Genomic DNA, 22,059 nt, shown 5'->3' on the forward strand with positions numbered 1-22,059 from the left:
GGACTGACATTATTGCTTTTTAACACTTCTTTGGAGATCTTGGCATTTGTATTGCACCATCTTGCTTCTTACATATTAAATCTCTTGTATCTCAAGGGATTGATTGACTCAAGATATTGTTGTTGGGTGCCCGTGAATCAGTTTCGACTCATAGTGACCCTATGTACAACTGAATGAAGCACTGCCTGGTCCTACGCCATACTCAGTAATTGGTGATACCACTGTGTCAGTCCATTTCATTGGGGATCTTCCACTTTTTTCTGACTGTCCACTTTACCAAGGATGATGTCCTTCTTTAGGATCTGGTCACTCGTGATAACATGCCAAGTATGAGAGATGAAGTCTCGCCATCCTGTCTTCTATGGAACATTCTGGCTATACTTCTTTGAAATTTTTTGTTCTTTTGTAGGTCCATGGTACTTTTAATTTTTTTCTCTAACACCGTAACTCAAATATGTCAATTCTTCTATGGTTTTCCTTACTCATTGTCCAACTTTAACATGCATATGAAGTAAGTGAAAATACCATGGCTTGGGTCACATGTACTAAGGTACATCTTTGCTCTTTACACTTTGCACAATCATAAAGCCTCATCTTTTGTGGAGTGGTTGGTGGACTCAAACTGTTGATTTTGTGATTTGAAGTCCAGTGCTTATGCTATGGAACCACCTGCTTCTACAGTTTACCACCTCCCAAATTAAGTGCTTCTCATAGTAGGGTTGTGTTTTGCAAGGGAACCCTGATTGATCAGTTTTAAGACTCAATGAGTTCTAGATGCTGCATCTCTTTCAGACCTTACTTTTGAGCAGCTGTTCTTGGTTCAACTGGACATAACCTCTCCCTGCCGTTAGCTACTTGCTCAGACTGGTACTTATAAGAGTTCCTGTAGCATTCAGTTTGTTCTCACCTGATTATATTTTGGGGTTTGTGGAGGAGGTACCTTCTTAATGTGTTGTTGACTTTTTCTGTTTTTCTGTACAAACTTTGGGGAGTTCAAAAACCAAGCTGCTGATACTCTTCCTGTTTTTTTTATTAATTTCATAGTGGTTTTGATTTGCATTTCTCTGATGTCTCATAATATTGAGTGCATTTTTATATATTTGTTGGCCTTTGGATTTCCTCAAGGTATTCAACGTTTTGAGTTCCAATTTTTTGCCACATTTTTCCCTTTTGTATTGTCTATAGGGATTCTTTATGTTTTCTGGATAAGAGCCCTTTGCTAGTTACATTTATTGCACATTTCTTTTAGTGGCTTGCCTTTCAATATTAATGATATGTTTTGATAAATACAAGTTCTTAATTTTAATGCAATACAATGGTTCAACTTAAAAAAAAAAAAAAAAGTACTTTCTGTATTTTGACTGAGTTATTTTTTTAAACCCTAAAATTGTGAAGATAATTTATGTTATCTTTTACAAACATTACTATTTTCTCTGTTTAGACCAGTGGTGGTGGTTCTGTGCTGTCAAGTTGGTTCCAACTCATAGTGACCCTGTGTAGGGTTTCTGAGGATCTGCCAGTGACTTTGAACTGCTGACCTTGCAGTCCAGTGCTTATCCTACGGTAGGGGTGTGGGAACCTTTTTTCTGTTAAAATTTATGACATCATTCATCGGCCATACAAAATTACAAACTTAAAAATTAGCCTGTAAAGAACAAACAAGATGGTGGATCAGGTAGAAGTGCAGTGAGGAGCTCCACCAGCAAAAATACAGAATACTGGACCAAGCAGGCTCAGGGGATGGTGCCAGAATGCTGAACCCCATATAAAGGATTATTTAGAAGGTTGGAAGGCTTACAGCTAGGGGAATTTGTAGCAGAAACAAGAAATCTATTGCTTTCTAATCCAAGATGCTCAGCTGCTCTTGGAGCCATCATCTTGGGAGAGTCCAAACAGGGGGAAGGATCAGAGCAGCCACGGACGCCTGACAGAACACGGAGATAAAGCTCTGGACACACTTTTATTTTTTTTGCGTTTCTGTTCTTTGGTCTCTCACTGTCTGTGCACCTCCATTCAGGTGACTAGAGGGGGTGCCTGAGCGAGTGGACACCCCACTCCCACCGCTGGAGGGTTCTATTATGCATGCGCATATATCTGCTCAAAATTTAAAGGGACAGTTTCCATTTAAAAACAACAAAACGGCAGCACAAAACAACCATAGCAGGCCCTGAACTATTTATCATTAGGAAAAAGGCCTCAATGGGGATTGTGGAGAGGGGCAGGCAGACTAAAAAGGAAATAGGCCAAAAATTAAATCCTGAGTTACGCATCACAACGAACAACAGTGGCATCTTGAAATTTCTCAAGAAGAGGAGTGAAAAGGGAAGCCCATCTCCTGATCACATCTACCTGGAGGCAATCAGAAAGCATAAAAATACCAAAATACACACCCATCTGAGTATTAAGGCCATAGATAACTCCTGTATATGCCCCAAAAACAGAAACAGATGACCATATCTGCAAATGTCCAGAAACGAGATAAAGTGACTGAGACAAATGAGCTGGAAGTAGACCTATACTGCATACTGGAAGATGGGCAGGCTTTGGAAATGCCTGAGAAGGAATTAAGAAAAATGATTATAAAATGTTTTAAAACACTGTACAAGAGTCAGGAAAGCATTATAGGAACAATCAGGTAAGATAGACAACAGCATTGGAAACCATTCGAAACCTACAAAAAGAGGTCCAAACGATTAATAATAGACTATTAGAAATGGACAATACACTGAAGGAGTAGAACTGAAGAGCTAGAAGCCAGAACTAGTGAGCTAGAAGATAAATCCCTCAACACTACTAAGATAGAAGAGAAAATACAAAAAAGGATAAAAAATCTGAAGAAGGCCTAAGATTCATGTTGGACAACATGAAGAGGAATAACTTTAGAATTATTGGCATTCTGGAACAGGAAGTATCACACAAGTCCACAAGTTTGAAGAGCTTCTGGAAGAAAATTTCCCTAACATCCTGAAAAGCGAAAAGATAAGCATTCAAGAAACTCAACAAACCCCAGGAAGGATAGACCCTAAAAGATAAATCACCAAGACATATAATAATCAAGCTCTCCAAAATCAAAGATAAGGACAGAATACTGAAGGCAGCTATGGAAAAGAGAAGTGTAACATACAAAGGCAAGCAAATCAGATAAAACTCAGATCTCTCAACAGAAACCATGCAGGCAAGAAGGCAATGGGGAGACATATATAAAACCCTGAAAGAAAAAAAAAAACGGAAAAAAATCCTGTAACCAGCAAAGGTGTCAATCAGATATGGTGTAATCAAAACATTGCAGGATAAACAGAAGCTAAGGGACTTTGCCAAAGCCAATCCTGCAATGAAAAACATCCTAAAGGGAGTTCTGTGAACTGAGAACAAGAACACACAACAACTACAGAATGACGTACATGGCAGCATCACCCTGAACTCAGTCGACAAATGAAAGAATCAAGAACAGAATAAAATTATAAGAACAGAGGATCTGAGAGGTCAGTCTATGATCAAAACTATTATAATATGAAAGAAGGTAAACACAGAGGAACAGAGATCCAGGTGGTGGGAAGGCCAGGTAGATTACAGGATAAAATAGACGGTCTTAAATGGAGGGAAGAGTTAATGGAATATAAGGAAACCACAATGATGGGGTTGGGGTAGGGTTTAGTTTGGGTGTTGGGGAGGGCAATATAAGAAGGGGAAGGAGGTGGAAGAACAACATAGGGGAACACTGAGACAGGTTTGCATGGCCTAAGTGGGACAGAGGTAAATAGTGATACATGCTCAACCTTGGAACAGCAGGGCTCTGTGATACAGGGAGCTAGGCATAGCTTGAAGAGGGGAAATATAGATGCTTGACTGTATTATGAATATTGGTTTCCCTTGCCTACTATTGTAAAATAGACTTGAGTGGGATAAAAAGGAAATGTTGGGAAACATGATTACAGAAAACTTGTAAGCCTGTCTTCAAGCCTGTAACTGATTGGAATACCTAATAGGGGTTCTAGAACTTGTCCAGTGAAACAGGCCTGTTGTGGAATTTTTGCAGAGTATAGTACCTACGTGGAATCCTGAGTCCCATCCAGAACCGTCTGAGGTGGGACATTCCCAATAGCAAGCATAAGCAGACCAGTCTGGAACAGTTAGAGTGACAGAAGATACATCTTCACAGAAAGATCATCAGGAAAAATCCAGAACAAAAATGGCAGTCTGATTGGCTACTACAAGAACAAGCAAGCTGTTCGCCAGGAAGCCATCAAGTTAAGCAATCAAAATTCCTTCAGGACAAACTCCCCTCTAAGACTGAAATTTAAAGGGAACACACAAACAGGCATGTAAGCTTCTTGGTGAGCACATTGGTCTGCTGGTGAGTGGAAGAGGGGGAAAGGCAGTAATGAAATGGGCTGAGTTCATCCACAGTTCATTGACTCCCGTTGACCTGGAGATGAGAGAAGAGGAAGGGCTGGTTGGTCCAAAGTGTGGTGAGACCTAAGGAAACTTGAGCCCATGGACAAGGACATAGCCACAGAGGGCTAGAGCTGAGAGTGAAGCATCCAGTTGATACGAATGAAGTGAGGGGAGATGCACAAGAACACTCAAGACTTGCAAACAGTGCCCATTTGACCTAACCTCAGTGGCTTGGTATCAGAACTTGACTTCTTGTTGTTAGGTGCCATCGAGTTGGCACCGATTCATAGCAAACTTATGCACAGCAGAATGAAACACTGCCTGATCCTGGGCCAACCTCACTACTGTTGCCACACTTTGGTCCATAGATGTTGCCATTTGGCCAATCCATCTCTTTGGGGGTCTTCCTCTTCTTCTCTGACCCTCCACCTTAGCAAACATGATATCCTCCAGAACTTGACTAGAGGAAGATTTAAAAAAAAAAAAATTTTTTTTTTAAATTTTTTATAAAGGGTAAGTTGCTACAACTTGATGAACCTGACCTGTAGTCATGGAGGTAGTAACTCTTAAATACCAACAGAGAGGGAAGGAGTCTTCACATGAATTATCAATGCTATCTATCCCCTCTGTACACAGGGTAACTTAGGCATTGGCTACCTAAAACTAGGGGGCAATAAAGGCGCAAACTGACTGGCTTACAAGGTTTCAAGAGGGAGTTTAAGAGTGTGTGTGGGAAAAAAGAGTACCCACTGAATAGTTTTAATCTTGTCTAGATGGGTCTGGTCAAGAGAAATGGTGATAAGATTTGTATGATTCAATAGTGAATACTTGTTATCATGACTAATTGCAACTGTCATAGTTAGAAAGGTAGAAGTTTTATAACAAAAACAGGGGAGTGGTTAATCTTACAGTCTAGAAACAGAGGACCCTAGGAACATTAAGGGAGAAGAGCACAAGCAGAATACCGGACCATATCAAAAGAAGCAGCAACACCAGAGATGGGGTCATGGAGAGGGGGTAGCAGCTGAGGACTCAAGATTCATAGGAAGAGAGGGACTAAGAGTTGGTGGCCAGGAGGCAGACTTGCAGAATGTGCCCTTGGAGGTATAAATTATTATATATGTTTGGGTGTTTTTTGTTGTGTGTGTGTGGTTTTTTTTTTAAAGCTAAAGTGGATAGAGAGAACTGTTATTAATTTATGGTACATGGAGGGGATTATAATCATTGTAATGAAACAAGAAGGTGTGTGATTTGTTGAATGTAAAACTGATGCTTTGCCCTGTAAATTTAACACTCAATCCACAATAAAAACCTTTAAAAAAAAAAAAATTAGCCTGCTCTATTTGGTCAAACATTTCATTAACTCACCCCTAATAATGTTGGCACTGAACCACAGGGTAGGTTTGAACTGCAAGGTTGGCAGTTCAAACCTCACCAGCCACTCCTCAAAAACCCCATACAAGGTCACTATGAGTTGGAACCAACCTTTGACAGCACATAACACCAATCATCCCTAATGTGATGGTGTAGCTAGTCCTGGTGTATCTCTGTGGGATAATACCCTGGATCGCAAGTTGATTTGAATCGCAAGGTTGGCAGTTCAAATTCACCAACTGCTCCTCTAAAACCCTCTTACAGGGTTGTTATGAGTTGAATCGACTTATGACACTTAACAGTAACAGTGTGATGACTTGAACTGCAGTTGCCTTGGCTCAGGTCTAGGCCAAATTATTTTGAAGGCCTTATACGGTTCATGGGCCACATGTTCCCCAACCCTGCTGTATAGGGTTTCTAAGGCTGTAAATCATTATGGGACTAGAAAATTCCAACTGCTGACTTAGTAGTGCACCTAAAATTGTAATTGTGTAGGGCTTGAGGAACAAGTCTGGGTCCCAGTATCGGTGTTCAGTACAGGATCCTCCTCTTCCACTGCTTTATAATGCCATTCTTATCATAAGTCTTATATCCATATGTGAATGAATGTGTTTCTGTATACTATTCCATTGAGCTACATTTTTTTTTGTTCTTTTGTCAGTATCACATTGTCTTAATTACTGTAAATTTAGAATTACTGTAGCTCCTAATGTCTGATAGTGTAAACCCCCCCCATATTTGTTCTTCAGATTTTTCTGTAAATTCTAGAATTACCTGGTACAGGCATACCTCAGAGATATTTTGGGTTTGTTTCCAGATCACTGCAATAAAGCAAGTCAAATGAATTTTTTTGTTTCACAGTGCATATAAGAGATATGTTTATACTAGACTATATATAGTATAGGAGCTCTGGTAGCGTAGTGGTTATGAATCAGGCTATGCACCTCAGGGTCAGCAGTTTTGAAACTACCAGCTGTTCCGCAGGAGAAAGATGAGGCTTTCTGCTCCCATAAACATTTACAGCCTCGCAAACCCTATAAAGGGTCGCTATGAGTCAGAACCGACTCCGTGGCACATTACAACAACAACGTAGCATAAAAGGAGTCCTGGTGTGGCGCTGTGGGTTAATGCGCCCGACTGCAAAGCTGTTTGAACTGCAGGGTTCAAGCTCACCAGTCACTCCTCGGAAACCCTATACAGAGTCGCTGTGGATTGGAACCGACTTCATGGCATTTAACAACAAAAACATAGTAGAAAAGTGTGCAATAGCATTATGAAAATGTTCAAGATACTATGAAAATGATCAGAATGAGGCACAAACAAAAATGAGCACATGCTGTTGAAAAAATGGCACCCATAGACTTGTTTGATGCAGGGTTGCCATAAATCTTCAGTTTGTAAAAGAAGCAATATCTGCAAAGTGCAGTAAAACGGAATACAATAAAACAAAGTATACCTGTATGTAATAGCCATTTTAAAAATCTCTGATCAAGATTGTATTGAATCTGTAGATAATTTGGGAAGAATCAGCATCTTAACAAAATTCAGTCTTCCAATTCATGAGCATCTCTGTTTAGTTTTTAATTTCTGCCAATAGTGTTTTAGAATTTTCTGTGTAGAAATATATATGTTTGTATGCATTTACTAGGTTAAGTCAGAATATATTGCTACAAAATTATAGAGACCTTTATTAAACAAAAACATCAAAATGGGAAGCTATTGTTTCACAACATGCTCTCCATCTGAGTAGCACCAGTAGGAAAGTGTTTCCATATCTCCAATCCTTCCCTGCAGAATTCTTTGCTCTTCCATTTATAGCATATCAGAATAACAGTTTTGGCATCCATGAGGACTCAAATTATGTTCTTTTTCAATATTCCTTGAGATTTAGGAATAAAATGAAGTCTGAAGGGGTAAGATGAGTGCTGGAAAGTGGATGGGGTAAAGTTTCCAATGAAATTCTAGTTAGGACAGTTCTTGCTACCCTGGAAGAATGAGCAGGGGCATTGTCATGATGGAAACAGAAAATCTCAGCATACCTTTTCTGACTTTTTTTAAAAATGCAGTTTTCTGTTTTCTTAAAACTTTTTCATAATAAGTTCCAGTAGTCATCCTGTGCCCTTTGAGAAAAATCTATCAAGCTAAGACCCCATTTTTGTTAAGTTGCTATGGAGTTGGTTCCATTTCATAGCAGAAAGCTTCATCTTTCTCCTGAAGAGCAATTCGGGCGCTCAAACCACCTTGTGGTTCGCAGTCCAATGCTTATCCTACAGTGCCACTGGGCTTTGACTCTATCATTTTACTGGCTCAGCACATCTTTTCAGAAGTCACTGTTTTGATTAAACCTTTTTTGAAGGTACCTTAATGAGGCTAAGACAAATGTCTTTCTGAGGGAATTTAGTCTCTAGCCGCCATCCATTGATTGCAGAGATGTATAAGCATATTTTGTTTGGAGTAAACTCATGCACATATGAACTGGAACCCTAGTAACAATACTTCTTGAGTTACCCTCATATTCCTTGGCACTTGATGGTTTTCAGTGCTGCTCTAAATAATCCTTTTCAAAATGTCATTTTTGAAATACTAAAATTTTTAATGTCAGTTTGTAGTTGTTTCTTACCCAAATTTTATGTCTTAACCCCTGGTATCTGTGACTGTGACCTTGTTTGGAAATAGGGTCCTTGGAGATGCTATCGGTTAATATGAGGTCATATTGGAGTAGAATGGGTCCTAATTCTATTTGACCAGTCTGAGTAGCTTCCTTGAAAAGAGAAGAGACTCAGAGAAATAGAGCAAACCAAGAAACACCTAGGCTGAAAGAGGCCAGAAAGGAACTTCCTCTGAAAGAACATGGCCCTGCCAGCACCCTGGATTTGAGCTAGTAACCTCCAGAAGAACTGTGAAGATACATTTCTGTTTAAAGTATTTACGTATAACCCAGTTGTGGTACTTAGTTAACAGCAGCCATTTACTTATTCCAGTGATTTCTCTGTGTATAGTTCTTCACAGGCATAAAAACATAATTGTATCTTCCTGTATTTACTCCACATTTTTGTTTTATTGTTCATTGATAATCCTTCTGGAATTGATTTTTTTTTATATGATGTGTGTGAAGAGTGGGTCAAGATTCATTTTTTTACCTTATGTGGACACCCACTTGATTCAGTAGCATTTATTGAAAAGACATTTAGAATTCTATTGCATTGCAGTGACACCTTCATTTTCATGTGGGTGACCAAATATATGTGGGTCTATTTCTGAACCCTCTGTTCTACTTTTCCATCTGTCTTTGCATTGCTCCTATAATCTTGTCAACAGCAAATAATGCTTTGTTTCTTCCTTTAAACCTGCTTTTTTTTGTTTTGTTTTGTTTTTTTTATTGCCCTACTGCACTTGCTCCTTGGAAACCCTACTATGTAGGGTTGCTGTGAGTTGGAACCAATTCGACAGCATTTAACGACAGTTGCACTTGCTACAAGCTCTGGTACCATGAGGTACACTGTGAGGTAGGAGGTTTGCTCCAGGGCTTCTGGGATGCCTTCAATCAGATAAAGAAAGTTCCATTTTAATAATAATTTGCTAAGAGTCTTTCATCATGAATAAGGTGTTGAATTTTATCTAATGCTAGTTTTTCTTATCTTGATAGATCCATATGTGTGGCTTTCCTTCTTTATTCCAGTAATGTAATTTGCATTGATTTGATTATGAATTTTATGCCTTTGTTCTTGAGATGTTATAGCCTATCTTGTAATGTTCTTATCAGATCTTAGTATCAAAGTTGTGCCTGTCTCATAAAATGATTTGAAAAATAACATTTCCTCTGTTTCTATTCTCTGAAAGAGTTTTTGTAATATTAGTTACATTTCTTCCTCATATATTTGGAAGACTTCACTAGGGAAACTTCCTTGACTTGAAGTGTTTTTTGTGTTAATTATTGATTTAATTTCTTTATTTCAAAGGGAACTATTCAGATTTTTAAAGTTCCTTTTTGTGTTAAGTCTTGTCTCAAGGAGTTCTCCATTTCATCTAGAATAACAAATTTCCTATTAATTGGTATAAAGTTATTCATAATATTTTTAATTTGTCTGTAAGATCTGTAGTGGTGATGTGCCGTGGAGTCGGTTCCGACTCATAGCAACCCTGTACAGGGTTTCTGAGGCTATAAATCTTTATGCAGGGTTGTTAGGAGTTGGAACCAACTCAATGGCACTTAAAAACAACAATGTATTAAAAGGACTTAGGGTGTGGCACTATAGAATCAGCACTGGACTATGAGTCACAGGGTCGGCAGTTCAAACCCACTACGCTACTCCTCAGAAATCTTATACCAGGTCACTATGAATCAGAACTGTATTGAGGGCATTTAACAACAACAACATCTCTTAAGTTTCTGTGTAAATGGAGTGCTTATTTTCACTTAACATTGTTAATTGTCCATATTGATAGAATTGCATTGCTTCATTGCATGAATTTTACTTATCTTTTCCTTTGTTGTTGTTGTTAAGTGCTGTCGAGTCAATTCCGACCCATAGCAAACCCTGTATTGGGTTTCCAAGGAGCAGTCAAAAAAATCCTTTTTAGTTACAGGTTTTGCCACAATGAACAGCCTTGTCCATATCTTCTATTACGCATGTCTACTGGCACCTGTGTACATTTGTTTAGCTAATATGTTTAAAAATGGAATTGTTTGGGCACAAGAAATTTACATCTTCAACTGAGTATGGCCCGTTTTGCCCCAAATTACCTGTTCAGGATACTTTCCAAGTGTGTAAGATTTTCCGTTTCTCACATACTTGTCTTATTTCCTAGCCCCAGTGGTTTCACACATAGCTCATTTTCTGATTTACTTTTTTCTGATGACTAGGGAGGTGGAGCATCTTTTCATGTTTATTGACCATTTGGGTTTTCTTTGATGTGAGTTGTCTTCTAACAATTTTTGTTGTTGTGGTTGTTGTTATACTTTCTGAATTTGAATATATTCTTTACCAGTTCTTTGTCCCTTTAAGTATATTTTTTAAAATATTGTTTCATTTTTATGTGTTTTTAGTTTGTATTTTATTTGAGAGTTATTTCAGCAGAATTTTAAAATGCTTCCTCAACCAAACATATGGGAAGTTTTGATATTTACTCATCCTAAATACACCTTTTTATTCTTTTTCAGAACTTTTGGAACAGTTGGTCACCATGTTTAAATACTAGCAGATCCATAGATATATTCTGCATTTGAAAATGGCAGAAGGCGACAACAGCGAAGAGGTAATTCACTTGAACAACTTTCACTGCCACCGGGGCCAAGGTGAGTCATTTGCTTGGCTCTTGCTTTCTCCCTTTCCTTATTGCATTTTCTCTTAGTATTACGGTGAGATCTCATTTGAAATGAACATATCGTGAACCATTTAGAATCCTGAGATAATTCCATTTTAGATTTCAGAACATTGGACTTAAAATTTGTCAGACTAGAAAATGTGGCCTATGACTGGCCGTACCACTTCTCTTCTGACCTAGAAAGCTAAGCAAGGTTGGTCAGACTTGGTTAGTACTTGGATTGTTGTTGAGTGCTTTGGAGTTGGTTACGACTCATAGTGACTCGAGATGGGGTTGCCAATGAGTGGTTGTGATTTTGAACCATCGATCTTTCATTTCAAACTGACGTTGCGGTCCAGTGCTTATCCTACAGTGCCATACCAGGACTCTAGTGCTTGGATTGTTGTTAAGTGCCTTTGAGTCAGTTCCGACTTAAAACGACCCTGTGTAGGGTTTCCAAGGAGCTGCTGATGGTTTGAACCTACCAACCTTATGGTTTGCAATCCAGTGCTGATCCTACACCACCACACCGGAGTCCCCACTACTTGGATAGGAGAATAGAATATGTGTCAAATGATGGTCAAATTACTGACACAAATGAAGTTTAAGAATCACCCATCATAAGTAGATTGATTAAATTGTAAACTGTTGAGTGACATTTAGTTGATTCTGACCCTTAGCGACCCTGTATATGGTTTCTAAGGAGCAGCTGGTGAGCTTGAACTGCAAACCTTGTGGTTTAGCCTGCTTTGCAGTTTAGTGCATTAACCCATAGCATCTATTAGCCAATGTAAATAAGCTATGAGTACACAGTCATTGAATTTGAAGACCTGGGGCTATGGCTACAGTGGCAGTTCTCTGAGTGTGAAGGAATGGTGGCTGCAAAGAAGCTGTGGGCTTGACTTAAAACTGCTAAAGGTGTGACTGAAGCCTGCTTAATCTTATAGCAGATTTATGCTGCGTTAGCTGCATGAGGAATGTTAGGAAATATATTTGTGTTTTATAGCTAACAGTTTTATAGCTAAAATTTTGGGAAATTTATTGATTCATGAAAGAAGGGGTACCTACAGTTCTATAAAATTCCGGATGTATATGAAATTTTTTGTCAAATCCTAATTCCCATTTCAGCTTGTCTGAAGGAAAAATATGCTGCTGAATAGGAAAGAAACCTTAATTATTCAGGTTTTGCAAGTATAAATTTCATGGAAGAGGTTGTACTAGTTTTTCTAATTTATAATATTTTGTGCTTTACCAAAATGATTTTTTTTTCCATCCAAGGGTAAATTATTGCTGTTAGTGCATTTAAAGTTGAACACATTTTATTAAATAAATTGAGCAAAATAAATAAAATTATTCAGTCTATGCAAATTATGAATGTAAAAGAAATAATTATTTTTAGAATTTCAACGATAGCTATAACTTGGTAGTGATTGTGGCTGTAATTTATAGTGATTCAGAAAGTTTTAAATCTTATTTATAACTTGTATATATGATTATTTCCAAAATTTCTAAATGTATGTATCAAATTGTTATGGTTGTTGTTGCTCCTTAATTGAGTCTTAAATATACTCGAACAATTTTTCTTTAAGAATAGCCCATTCCTTTTGTCATGTTACTGACTCTGTAGGTATATATTCTCTTAGACAAATTATGTGTACTTTGTATCCATCACAATTTTTTTTTCTGGAATAGAATATTGTTTTTATTAGCAGTGTTAATTTTTATTAAACAACCTGGTAGGTTCATTTTTTAAATCATCTTTATTATAGTACATTTACATACAGTGAGATGAACATTTTAAGTGTATAGTTCATTGACTTTTGACAAATGAATGCCACCTTGTATAACCACTACTTCAATCAAGATATTGATCCTCTCCTGCCCTCTGGAACCATTGACCTGTTTTGGTTTTGTTTTGTTTTGGTCCATAGACTTTCATATAAGTGGAACCATAAAGTATATATACATTTTTATTTATTTATTTATTTTCAGTTCTTCCATGCTGTTAGATAGATTAGTAATCAGTTCATTTTTAATTGTTGAGTAATAGCCAGCCTACCTATAGAATCCCATACCCAGTGAAAATAGTTTTCAAAAATGTAGGTAAAATAAAGAAAGACTGATGGTACTCCAGAGTTAGAAAAGATACAGCATGCAGATCATAGCTACAATACAAGGCAGGCATCCCTCTACAACAGTAGATAACATAGACACTCCAGTAAGGAATAATGTGAGAAAGAATTTATAATGATAAAAATTTCAGTGTAATAGGAAGATAATAAAAATCCTAAATCTCTTTAAACTTATTAATATCATGTCAAAATGTACAAAGCAAAAATTGAAAAAATTATAATAGTGGAATAGGAATTTTAGCGTATTTCTTCCCATAACTAAAAGGGCAAACAACATATAAACATTTGTATGCATATCAAAATTTAGAAGACCACGATCAAATTTGACATAAAGATATGCATGGAATACTACACCCATTTGTTGTATTTATCAAAATTGACTGTATTTTGAGCCAGAAAATAAGTTTTCACATTCTCTTATCTCTGTGCCTGGCGTATTCGTCTAGAGCCTTTCTGCCTCATTATCTCTTTAGAATGAACCTTCAGGAGGTAGGACTTCCAGAATGGCTGAGTGAGGAGCTTGACATATCCTCTCCCTAAAAAGCAGTGATAAAGCTAGACATAATTGTCAAACCACTTAAGGACTGGAAATTGACCAAAGGCATACAAGAATTGAGAAGGATTTATTCAAGAAAATCTTCTGAATCTGGGTAAGAACAGTGAAAGTCTGGTCATTTCACCTGGGGCCACTCCCATTTCCTCTTCCTCTTACCCTCTTCAGGTTCTTTTGTTTTTGGTAGTAAGAAGTTCAGCCTGGATGAGTTGGGCAGCCCCAACACTGGTGGTAAAAAGGGGTTGACACTATTTGGACCATCATGTGGAAAATCCCATGTCCAAAAGCCATGTCAAGAACAATACAATACCAGTCTCAGTGACAATCAGGGAAAATTAATATTTTAACTGATGTCTGATTAGTGCAAGCAAAAGATTTCATCTAGAACTTTAGCAGGGGCTTCCAGGGCATGAGGTAGTCAAAGAGCACCTTGATAAACTTCTACTGCCCTTGATTGTTGGTGAACACAAGACAGTACATGTGTGCAGGCGGGCTAAGTGGGCTCTAGAAAGTTGTTCATCTCTGGCAGAACATGAGGCTTTGTTAAAGCAGAAAGTAAAAAGCAGGACAGGCTTAGAACATGACTGAACTTTGAATCCTTTCACCAAGCCACACAGATCCATTGGCAAAAGATGGAAGCCTTATTTACTCAAGAATATCTGATCAATCATGTGACTCCTAGGAATCAAGAATTAAGAATCAAAAACTGAGTAGAGATATCAATAGCGATGAGTTCGAACTGTTGACCTGTGGTTAGTAGCCCAACCCATAACCCACTACACTACTGGGACTCCTATGATCACATACACTGAAGGAGAAAACCACTCAATAGAAATTGTTTCTGTGGAGACTCAAATGTTGAACTAAATGGAGACTTCAAAGCATCTATTGTAAATATATTGAAAGAACCAAACCCAAAACTCAATGGTTCTGTGTTACAGAACAGAAATGCTCTATAGTGTTTTTTGGTTGGAAAATTGGGGTGGGGGTGGGGCGGGGGCAGCTCACCAGGTCTTTTTTTTGCCAACCTTTAGGTTAAAAGTTGAGTGCAAATTGTGTGCTCTACCCATAGATCTGAAAGAACTAAAGAAAACCACATTCAAGAATTAAAGATAATGATAGACTCATGAAATAGTGACTATCAATAAAGACACAGAAAATAAGAAGAATCAAATGGAGATTTTAGAGTTAAAAAGTAAAAAAACTGAATGGAAAACCAGTTTACTCTGTTAGCTTTCACCCAAATCACAGTAAAAAGTTAAAGACAAAAAAGGGACAATAATTACATGAAAAATTCCTGAGATGACTCAGCCTGGCGAAAGAATCAGTCAACTGAAATGAATCAGTAGAGATTATCCTGTCTGTAGAACACACACACACAAAAGAATGGGGGAATGGGCAGGGAGAGCCAAGGATACCAACATACAGAAAATGGGAGTCTAAGAAGTAAAGAGAGAAGTTATTGTTGTTAAGTGCTGTTGAGTTGTTCTGACTCATAGTGTGAGCCTATATAGAGGTTTCCAAAGAGCAGCTGGTGAATTTGAACTGCTGACCTGTGGTTCACAGTCCAGTGCTCATCCTACAGCGCCATACCAGATGTCAGAGAAGGGAGCAGTCAAATATTTGAAGAAGCAGTGGCTGAAAATGTCCCAGATTTGATGAATATGTTAATCTACACTTTTGAGACACTCCTCAGACTCCAAGAAGGATTAAATACAAAACAACCTACACCTAGACACATTTGGTCTCTTGTTTACTGGAGTAGAGGAAGAAATATGAGAACCTCATCATTCATTATCTAGACTTGAAAATACTTCTCATCTCTGCTTTAAGAAGTGCTGTATGTCACCCATTTCTAGAATTCTGCAGCATACATACATTGAACTTCTGGGTGACTGTCGCCCTGCAGGCTGTGGATTTCCCCATCTCTACTTTGCTGAGTCGCTTAATGCCTGCAGAGCTATTTTCCAAAACTTTGTTGAATTATTTCACCTGCTACCATTACCTTCTTTTTGTATGTTGTGCTTGCAGGTTTATGTTTATACTCTTTTCAAAGTTCCATTTTCTGACATTAAAATGGAGTTTCAGGAGATCTCAGTGCTGATCATCATTCTGCCAGGTTTAACTGGAAGACGTTTATAATGTGCTTTTCAGTTTCTTGTTACATTTATTAATTTACTGAATTCAGTTTCTTGTTACATTTATTAATTTAATGTAAAATGTAGCCGTATAGTGAAAAGAGCATTGGACATGAAATCAGTGTGTTAATAAGTTTTTTATGTGCGTTTCCTCATCATAACTATTATTTGAGTCATTTGTTAACCCTTTTTACTTTTGAGGCAGTGTATACTTAAAGAAGTTAAGTTGATCATTCACATCACTAAATAGGAGTTCTGGTAGCATAGTGGTTAGTAAGCAGTTCTAAATTACCAGCGACTCCACAGGAGAAAGATGAGGCTTTCTGCTCCCGTAAAGATTTACAGCCTCGGAAACACTATACAGGGCTGCTGTGAATTGGAACCGACTCCACAGCACACCACCGCCACCACCAATCTGTGATGGAGCTGAGATTGAACCCCGGTCATCCAACCTTAGAGCCCAGGGGGCGACCTGCTGTTGTAAACTACTATATCACCCTTTACCACAGCTGTTTATAAGAATAAAATGAGATAGTTGATTTTAGATGTCTTTTCCAAATTGTAATGTGCTATAAAATATATATAAGGCATTCAGAAGAGACATTACAGCTTTAATGGAGGCAATTCAAGTCATAATAATGACACCCTCTTTTTTTCTTTTTTTAAAAAAGAGTATTTTTAACCTTTCCACTAGGAAGGACACTTAATGCATTTTTAATTGTTCACCTTAATTTTTAACATTCCCATGACTTGAAGCATGGGGAAAAAAATCAGTCTCTGTTACCTAGGAATTAATATCTAGCATGATACATTGTAAAAGTGACATGCAGAGATATCTGATCTTCTGTAACTATATAAGGGGGCGTGGGGTGGGAGATAGATCCCAAGGCTGATTCCTGTAAGGCAGAAGTCAGACACACCTCCACTTTGAAACCTTTTAATCAGTTCTGACACCACTCTCTGTCCCACGGCACTCTCTGCTTCTCTCCTGGGTTCGAGAATTCATTGGAATAGTTAAACAGAACTCATTTGTTGGTAGGTGCCGTTGAGTTGTTTCCTACTCGGAACAACCTTAATGCACAACAGAACAGCACACTGCCCAGTTAGTTGTGTGCCATCCTCTTATAATCAGTGTTAAACTTGAGCCCTTTGCTGCTGCCACTGTGCCAGTCCATCTCATTGGGGATCTTCCTGTTTTTTGTTGACCCTCTCCTTTATTAGGCATAATGTCTTTCTTTAGGGACTGGTCCCTCCTGATAATGTGTCTGATGTATGAGAGACAAAATTTCATCATCCTGGATTCTAAGGAGCATTCTGGCTGTACTTTTTCCACCACAGATTTGTTTGTTCTTCTGGCAGTCCATGTACTTTTAATATTCTCCAATACCATAACTCAAATGCATCAATTCTTCTCTGATCTTCTACTGTCTTTCTTTATTCACCGTCCGACTTTCACATGCATGTGAAGCTATTGAAAATATACAGTACTCATAGACAGTACTTATGAATATGAGGTTTATCAGGGAAATAATAGGATCAGAAACAACTCTAGAAATAGTTCTTCTTAGCAATGCCCACAGGCATGCCTCTCTTTGGCCCTTAGCTTCTTAGTCCAGTAGCTTCTGTCCTGCTCAGCCAAGTGTTCAAAAGCTTTTTCCTCTGTCAACAAGTACCAGTAAGCCTTGACCTGAAGATGATTAGCTCTAGCTCCATGGGTCATCAAGTTTAGTTAGCGCCACCAAGTGCCCAGAGACATCCCACTCAGCCAGTAAGCTTGGCCTGAAGACACTCAGCTTTCTCACTCTGTGGGCTGCTATGTCTTGTGCCCTTTTGGTTCTTTGCTTCCATTTCTCTCTGCTTCTCTCTGCTTGTGGTGTCATAGTACTCTGTCTCCTGGTTTCCAGTAGGCTTTCAGCACAGGATCTGAGGCCCAGAGGATGCACTGCACTCTTGTCTCTTTCTCAGTGGCCATGAGATTCCTCCTTTTCTTGTGGAAAAGCTCATTTTAAGCCTGGTGGGATGGCAAAACTGATTAGTCTCCTTGAATAGGGATTCATACATCTTATTTCCATAGCCCCATTCAGTTATTTAGTGGGAGTGAAAAAGACTGTAGCTATAGAAAGGCCATATTTTCTGTATCACATATAACTTAGAGTAAATAAAAAGAAGTTGAGGCTTTAATCATAATTACTGCAGCTAGGTGGTTACTTTAATTCTTATTGCTAAGTGCTACCAAGTGAGTTTTGACACATAGTGACCTTGTATAGGGTTTCCAAGGAGTTGCCTAGTGGGTTTTAACTGCCAACCTTGTGGTTTTCAGTCCAGTACTTATACAGTGCCATAGCAGGACTCCAATTTAGTTCGAGTTACATTTAGAAGAATACCAAACAAAAGTAAAGAAATAAACCCACTGCCTTTGAGTGGATTCTGACAGAGTAGAACAATGCTGTAGATTCTTGAGACTAAATCTTTACAGGAGCAGTAACCTCATCTTGTTCCCCTGGAGTGGCTGATGGGTTTGAACTGCTAACCTTGTGGTTAACAGCCCAATGCTTAACCCACTACACCACCAGTACTCCAAAAGGATACTAGGAAAATTAGATGCTTGATGGGTATTTGGTGAAAACACTGAAATAAGTTTAATTAATGATGTTTGAAGTCTGTGTCATAAGTGAGCAAATTTTACTATTAAAATATTAATTTTGGTTTTGAGTGGTACTTTTCCAGACCATATCAATTTACATATAGCAATCTTCCATTTTCTGGAAGGTATGAAAACGTGATGAGGGGTTGTGAAATCACTTTTAAGAAATTATCAGTCAAAATTTTATCAACACAATTTTCCATGATAATGTAAGAAGTTGATAGTCTTCTACTTAAGTAATTTTCAGATTTTCTTTAGCAAGTCCCAAAATGTACTATTATTGGTAAAGACCAACACGGGAGCATGGCTCTTAATGCTAAAGTGCAATGCACATACTGCTTAAGAGCAGGTAAGTTAACACACGAGCAACTGTGAACTTGACTTTTAGGCATGACTTTTTTTAAATTGAATTTGAATTACTGGACTGAATTTGATTATGCTGGTTTCCCAATCACAATGCTTTTCGCTTCCCTGTAGACTGGATCAGTGTCAGAGATGGACCCATCACCATTTCTGATTCTTCTGATGAGGAAGGAATTCCAATGCTGGTCACCCCAGCTCCTCAACAACATGAAGAAGAAGAGGACTTGGATGATGTCATCCTGACAGAAGTGAGTTTGCTTAGACTTCTTATGGAGAGGCTTCATTGCAAGTTAGTGATCTGATTCTCAGACCATGCTGGGATGGGTGGGTATTGGGGTTTTGGAGAAGAGCTGTTCTCCATTTCTGAGGACAGTTCCTTTTTCACCCTGAGTGATGTCCACTTAGCTTGAGAATGTTTCATAGAAGCCATGTTTTGGCCTGTTTCTGTAGTGAACTTCTATACCGTTACTATTAACTATTCATGCACTAGTCAGACTCAATAGTATCTGTCAGATAGAACTTATCTCTCCTTATTACTCTACATTTATTTTTTCTGAATGAGCCAGGATATTCATGCATTTACACTTTATTTATTTATTTTAAGGTTTTATTGTGGATTGAGTGAAAGTTTACAGGGCAGATCATCACTTCTACATTCAACAAATCATATACCTTGTTTCATTACAATGATTATGATCCCTTCCATGTACCATCAGTTACCATTTTAGCTCTTTAAAAAAAAAAAAAAAAATTTAAAAAAAAAAAAAAAAAAAAAAGAACCACTCAGGCATAAATAATAATTTGCACCTTGAAAGGGCACATTCTGCAAGTATGCCTTCTGGCCCTCTATTCTCATGAATTTAGAGTCCGCAGCCACTCCCCGTCTCCATGTTCCCATCTCTGCCTCCGTCTCTGGCATCGCTGCTTCTTTAAATGATATCCTGCGTTCTGCTTGTGCTCTTCACTCTTGATGGTTTTTTGTTTTTTTTTTTAAATCTTCCTCTAATCAGTTCTGATTATTGAGCCACAGAGGCAAGGTTAAATGGGTACTGTCTGCAAGTTGGTGGGTGTTCTTGTGCATCTCTCCTCACTTCATATCAACTGGATGCTTCACTCTCAGCTCTAATCCTTTGTGGCTATGTCCTTGTCCATGGGCTCAGGTGTCCCCAGGTCTTGCCACACTTTTGTACCAACCAGCCCTTCCTCTTCTCTCTCTCATCTCCAGATCAGTGTGAGTCAGTGGACTGCAGTTGAGCTCAGCCCATTTCTTCATTGCTGCCATTCCCCCTTTCCACTCACCAGTAGACCAATGTGGGCACCAACAGGTTTACATGCCTGCTCATGTGTTCCATTTGAGTTTCAGTCTTAGAGGGGAGTTTGTCTTGAAGGAACTTGGTTGCTTGCCTTGATGGCTTCTTGGAGAACAACTTGCTTATTCTTGTAGTAGTCAGTCATGCTGACATTTTTGTTTTGGTTCTTTCTTGATAATCTTTCTTTGAAGATGTATCTTCTGTCACTCTAGCGGTTCCAGACTGGTCTACTTGTCCTTGCTATTGGGAATGTCCCACCTCAGACGGTTCTGGATGGGACTCAGGATTCCATGTAGGTCCTATATTCTGCAAAAATTCCACAAGAGGCCTTTTTCATTGGACAAGTTCTAGAACCCCTTTTAGGTATTCTAATCAGTTACAGGCTGCAAATGGGCTTACAAGTTTTATGTAATCATGTTTTCTGACATTTTGTTCTATTCCACTCAAGTGTCTGTTTTATGATAGTAGGCAAGGGAAACCAATATTCATAAGACAGTCAAGCATCTTAGTATTATTTCCCCTCTTCAAACTTTGCCTACATTCCTGTATCACAAAGCCCTATTGTTCCAAGATTGAGCATGCATCACTATTTACCTCTGCCCCACTTAGGCCATGCAAACCTGTCTCAGTGTTCCGCTATGTTGTTCTTCCACCTCCTCCCCCTTCTTATATTGCCCTCCCCAACACCTAAACTAAACCCCACCCCAACCCCATCATTGTGGTTCCCTTATATTCCATTAACTCTTCCCTCCATTTAAGACAGTCTATTTTATCCTGTAATCTACCTGACCTTCCCACCACCTGGATCTCTGTTCCTCTGTGTTTACCTTCTTTCACATTATAATTGTTGTGATCATAGACTGACCTCCCAGATCCTCTGTTCTTAATATTTTATTCTGTTCTTGACTCTTCCATTTGTCGATTGAGTTCAGGGTGATGCTGCCAAGTACGTCAATATCTGGACGTTGTCTATTGGTTCTCAGTCCACAGAACTCCCTTTAGGATGTTTTTCATTGCAGGATTGGCTTTGGCAAAGTCCCTTAGCTTCTGTTTATCCTGGAATGGGTTTTTTTTGTTTGTTTGTTTTTTTAATTTAAGGTTTTTATTGTGGTTGAGTGAAAGTTTACATCAGTTTCACATTCAACCATTCATATAACTTGTTTCATTACATTGATTATAATCCCCTCCATATACCATCAGTTAAAAGCATTTCTATTTCTTTTTATCCACTTTAGCTTTTTTTAAAAAAGACAACAAACAAAAAAACCCACTCAGGTATATATAATAAGTTACATCTCCAAAGGGCACATTCTGCAAGTCTGCTTCTGGCCACCAGCTCTTAATCCTTCTCTTCTTAGTTGATGAATCTAGAGTCCTCAGCCGCTCCCCCTCTCCATGCCCCCATCTCTGGCGCTGCTGCTTCTCTGGATAAGGTCCCGCATTCTATTTGTACGTTTCTCTCTTGATGATCCTAGAGTGCTCTGTTTCTGGGCTGTAAGATTAACCACTCCCTTTTTTTTTGTTACAAAACTTCTACCTTTACAATTGTGACAGTCATGATTAGTCATGATAGCAGTTATTCACTATTGAATCTTACGAATCTTATCCTCATCTCCTTTCACCAGACCCATCTAGACAAGATGATTACTATTCAGTGGGTACTCTTTCCCCCCACACTCTTAACTAAGCTCCCTCTTGAAACCTTGTAAGCCAGTCACTTTGTGCCTTTATTGCCCCCTCATTTTAGATAGCCAATGTCTAAGTTGCCCGTCCCTATCTACCCTGTGCACAGAGTGGATAGCATTGAAACTTGATTTGAAGACTCTTTTCCTCTCTGTTGGTATTT

General features: G+C 38.5%; 1 protein-coding gene across 4 annotated transcripts in view; it reads left to right on the forward strand.

The window, feature by feature from the left end:
• Positions 1-10,932: 10,932 nt before the first annotated feature.
• RNF216 (ring finger protein 216) overlaps positions 10,933-22,059 on the forward strand; it is a 156,731-nt gene continuing 145,604 nt past the window's right edge. For 2 of the 4 annotated variants that reach the window (XM_006859769.1, XM_006859770.1), the window contains exons 1-2: positions 10,999-11,065; positions 19,018-19,151. In XM_006859769.1, coding sequence (XP_006859831.1) covers positions 10,999-11,065; positions 19,018-19,151 — 201 coding nt within the window. Of the gene's footprint in view, positions 11,066-19,017; positions 19,152-22,059 lie in introns of all 4 variants that reach the window. The other 2 variants (XM_006859771.1, XM_006859772.1) reach the window with 2 other exon arrangements.

The sequence above is a fragment of the Chrysochloris asiatica genome, unplaced genomic scaffold, assembly GCF_000296735.1.
Source record: "Chrysochloris asiatica unplaced genomic scaffold, ChrAsi1.0 scaffold00034, whole genome shotgun sequence".
Lineage (NCBI taxonomy): Eukaryota > Metazoa > Chordata > Mammalia > Afrosoricida > Chrysochloridae > Chrysochloris > Chrysochloris asiatica.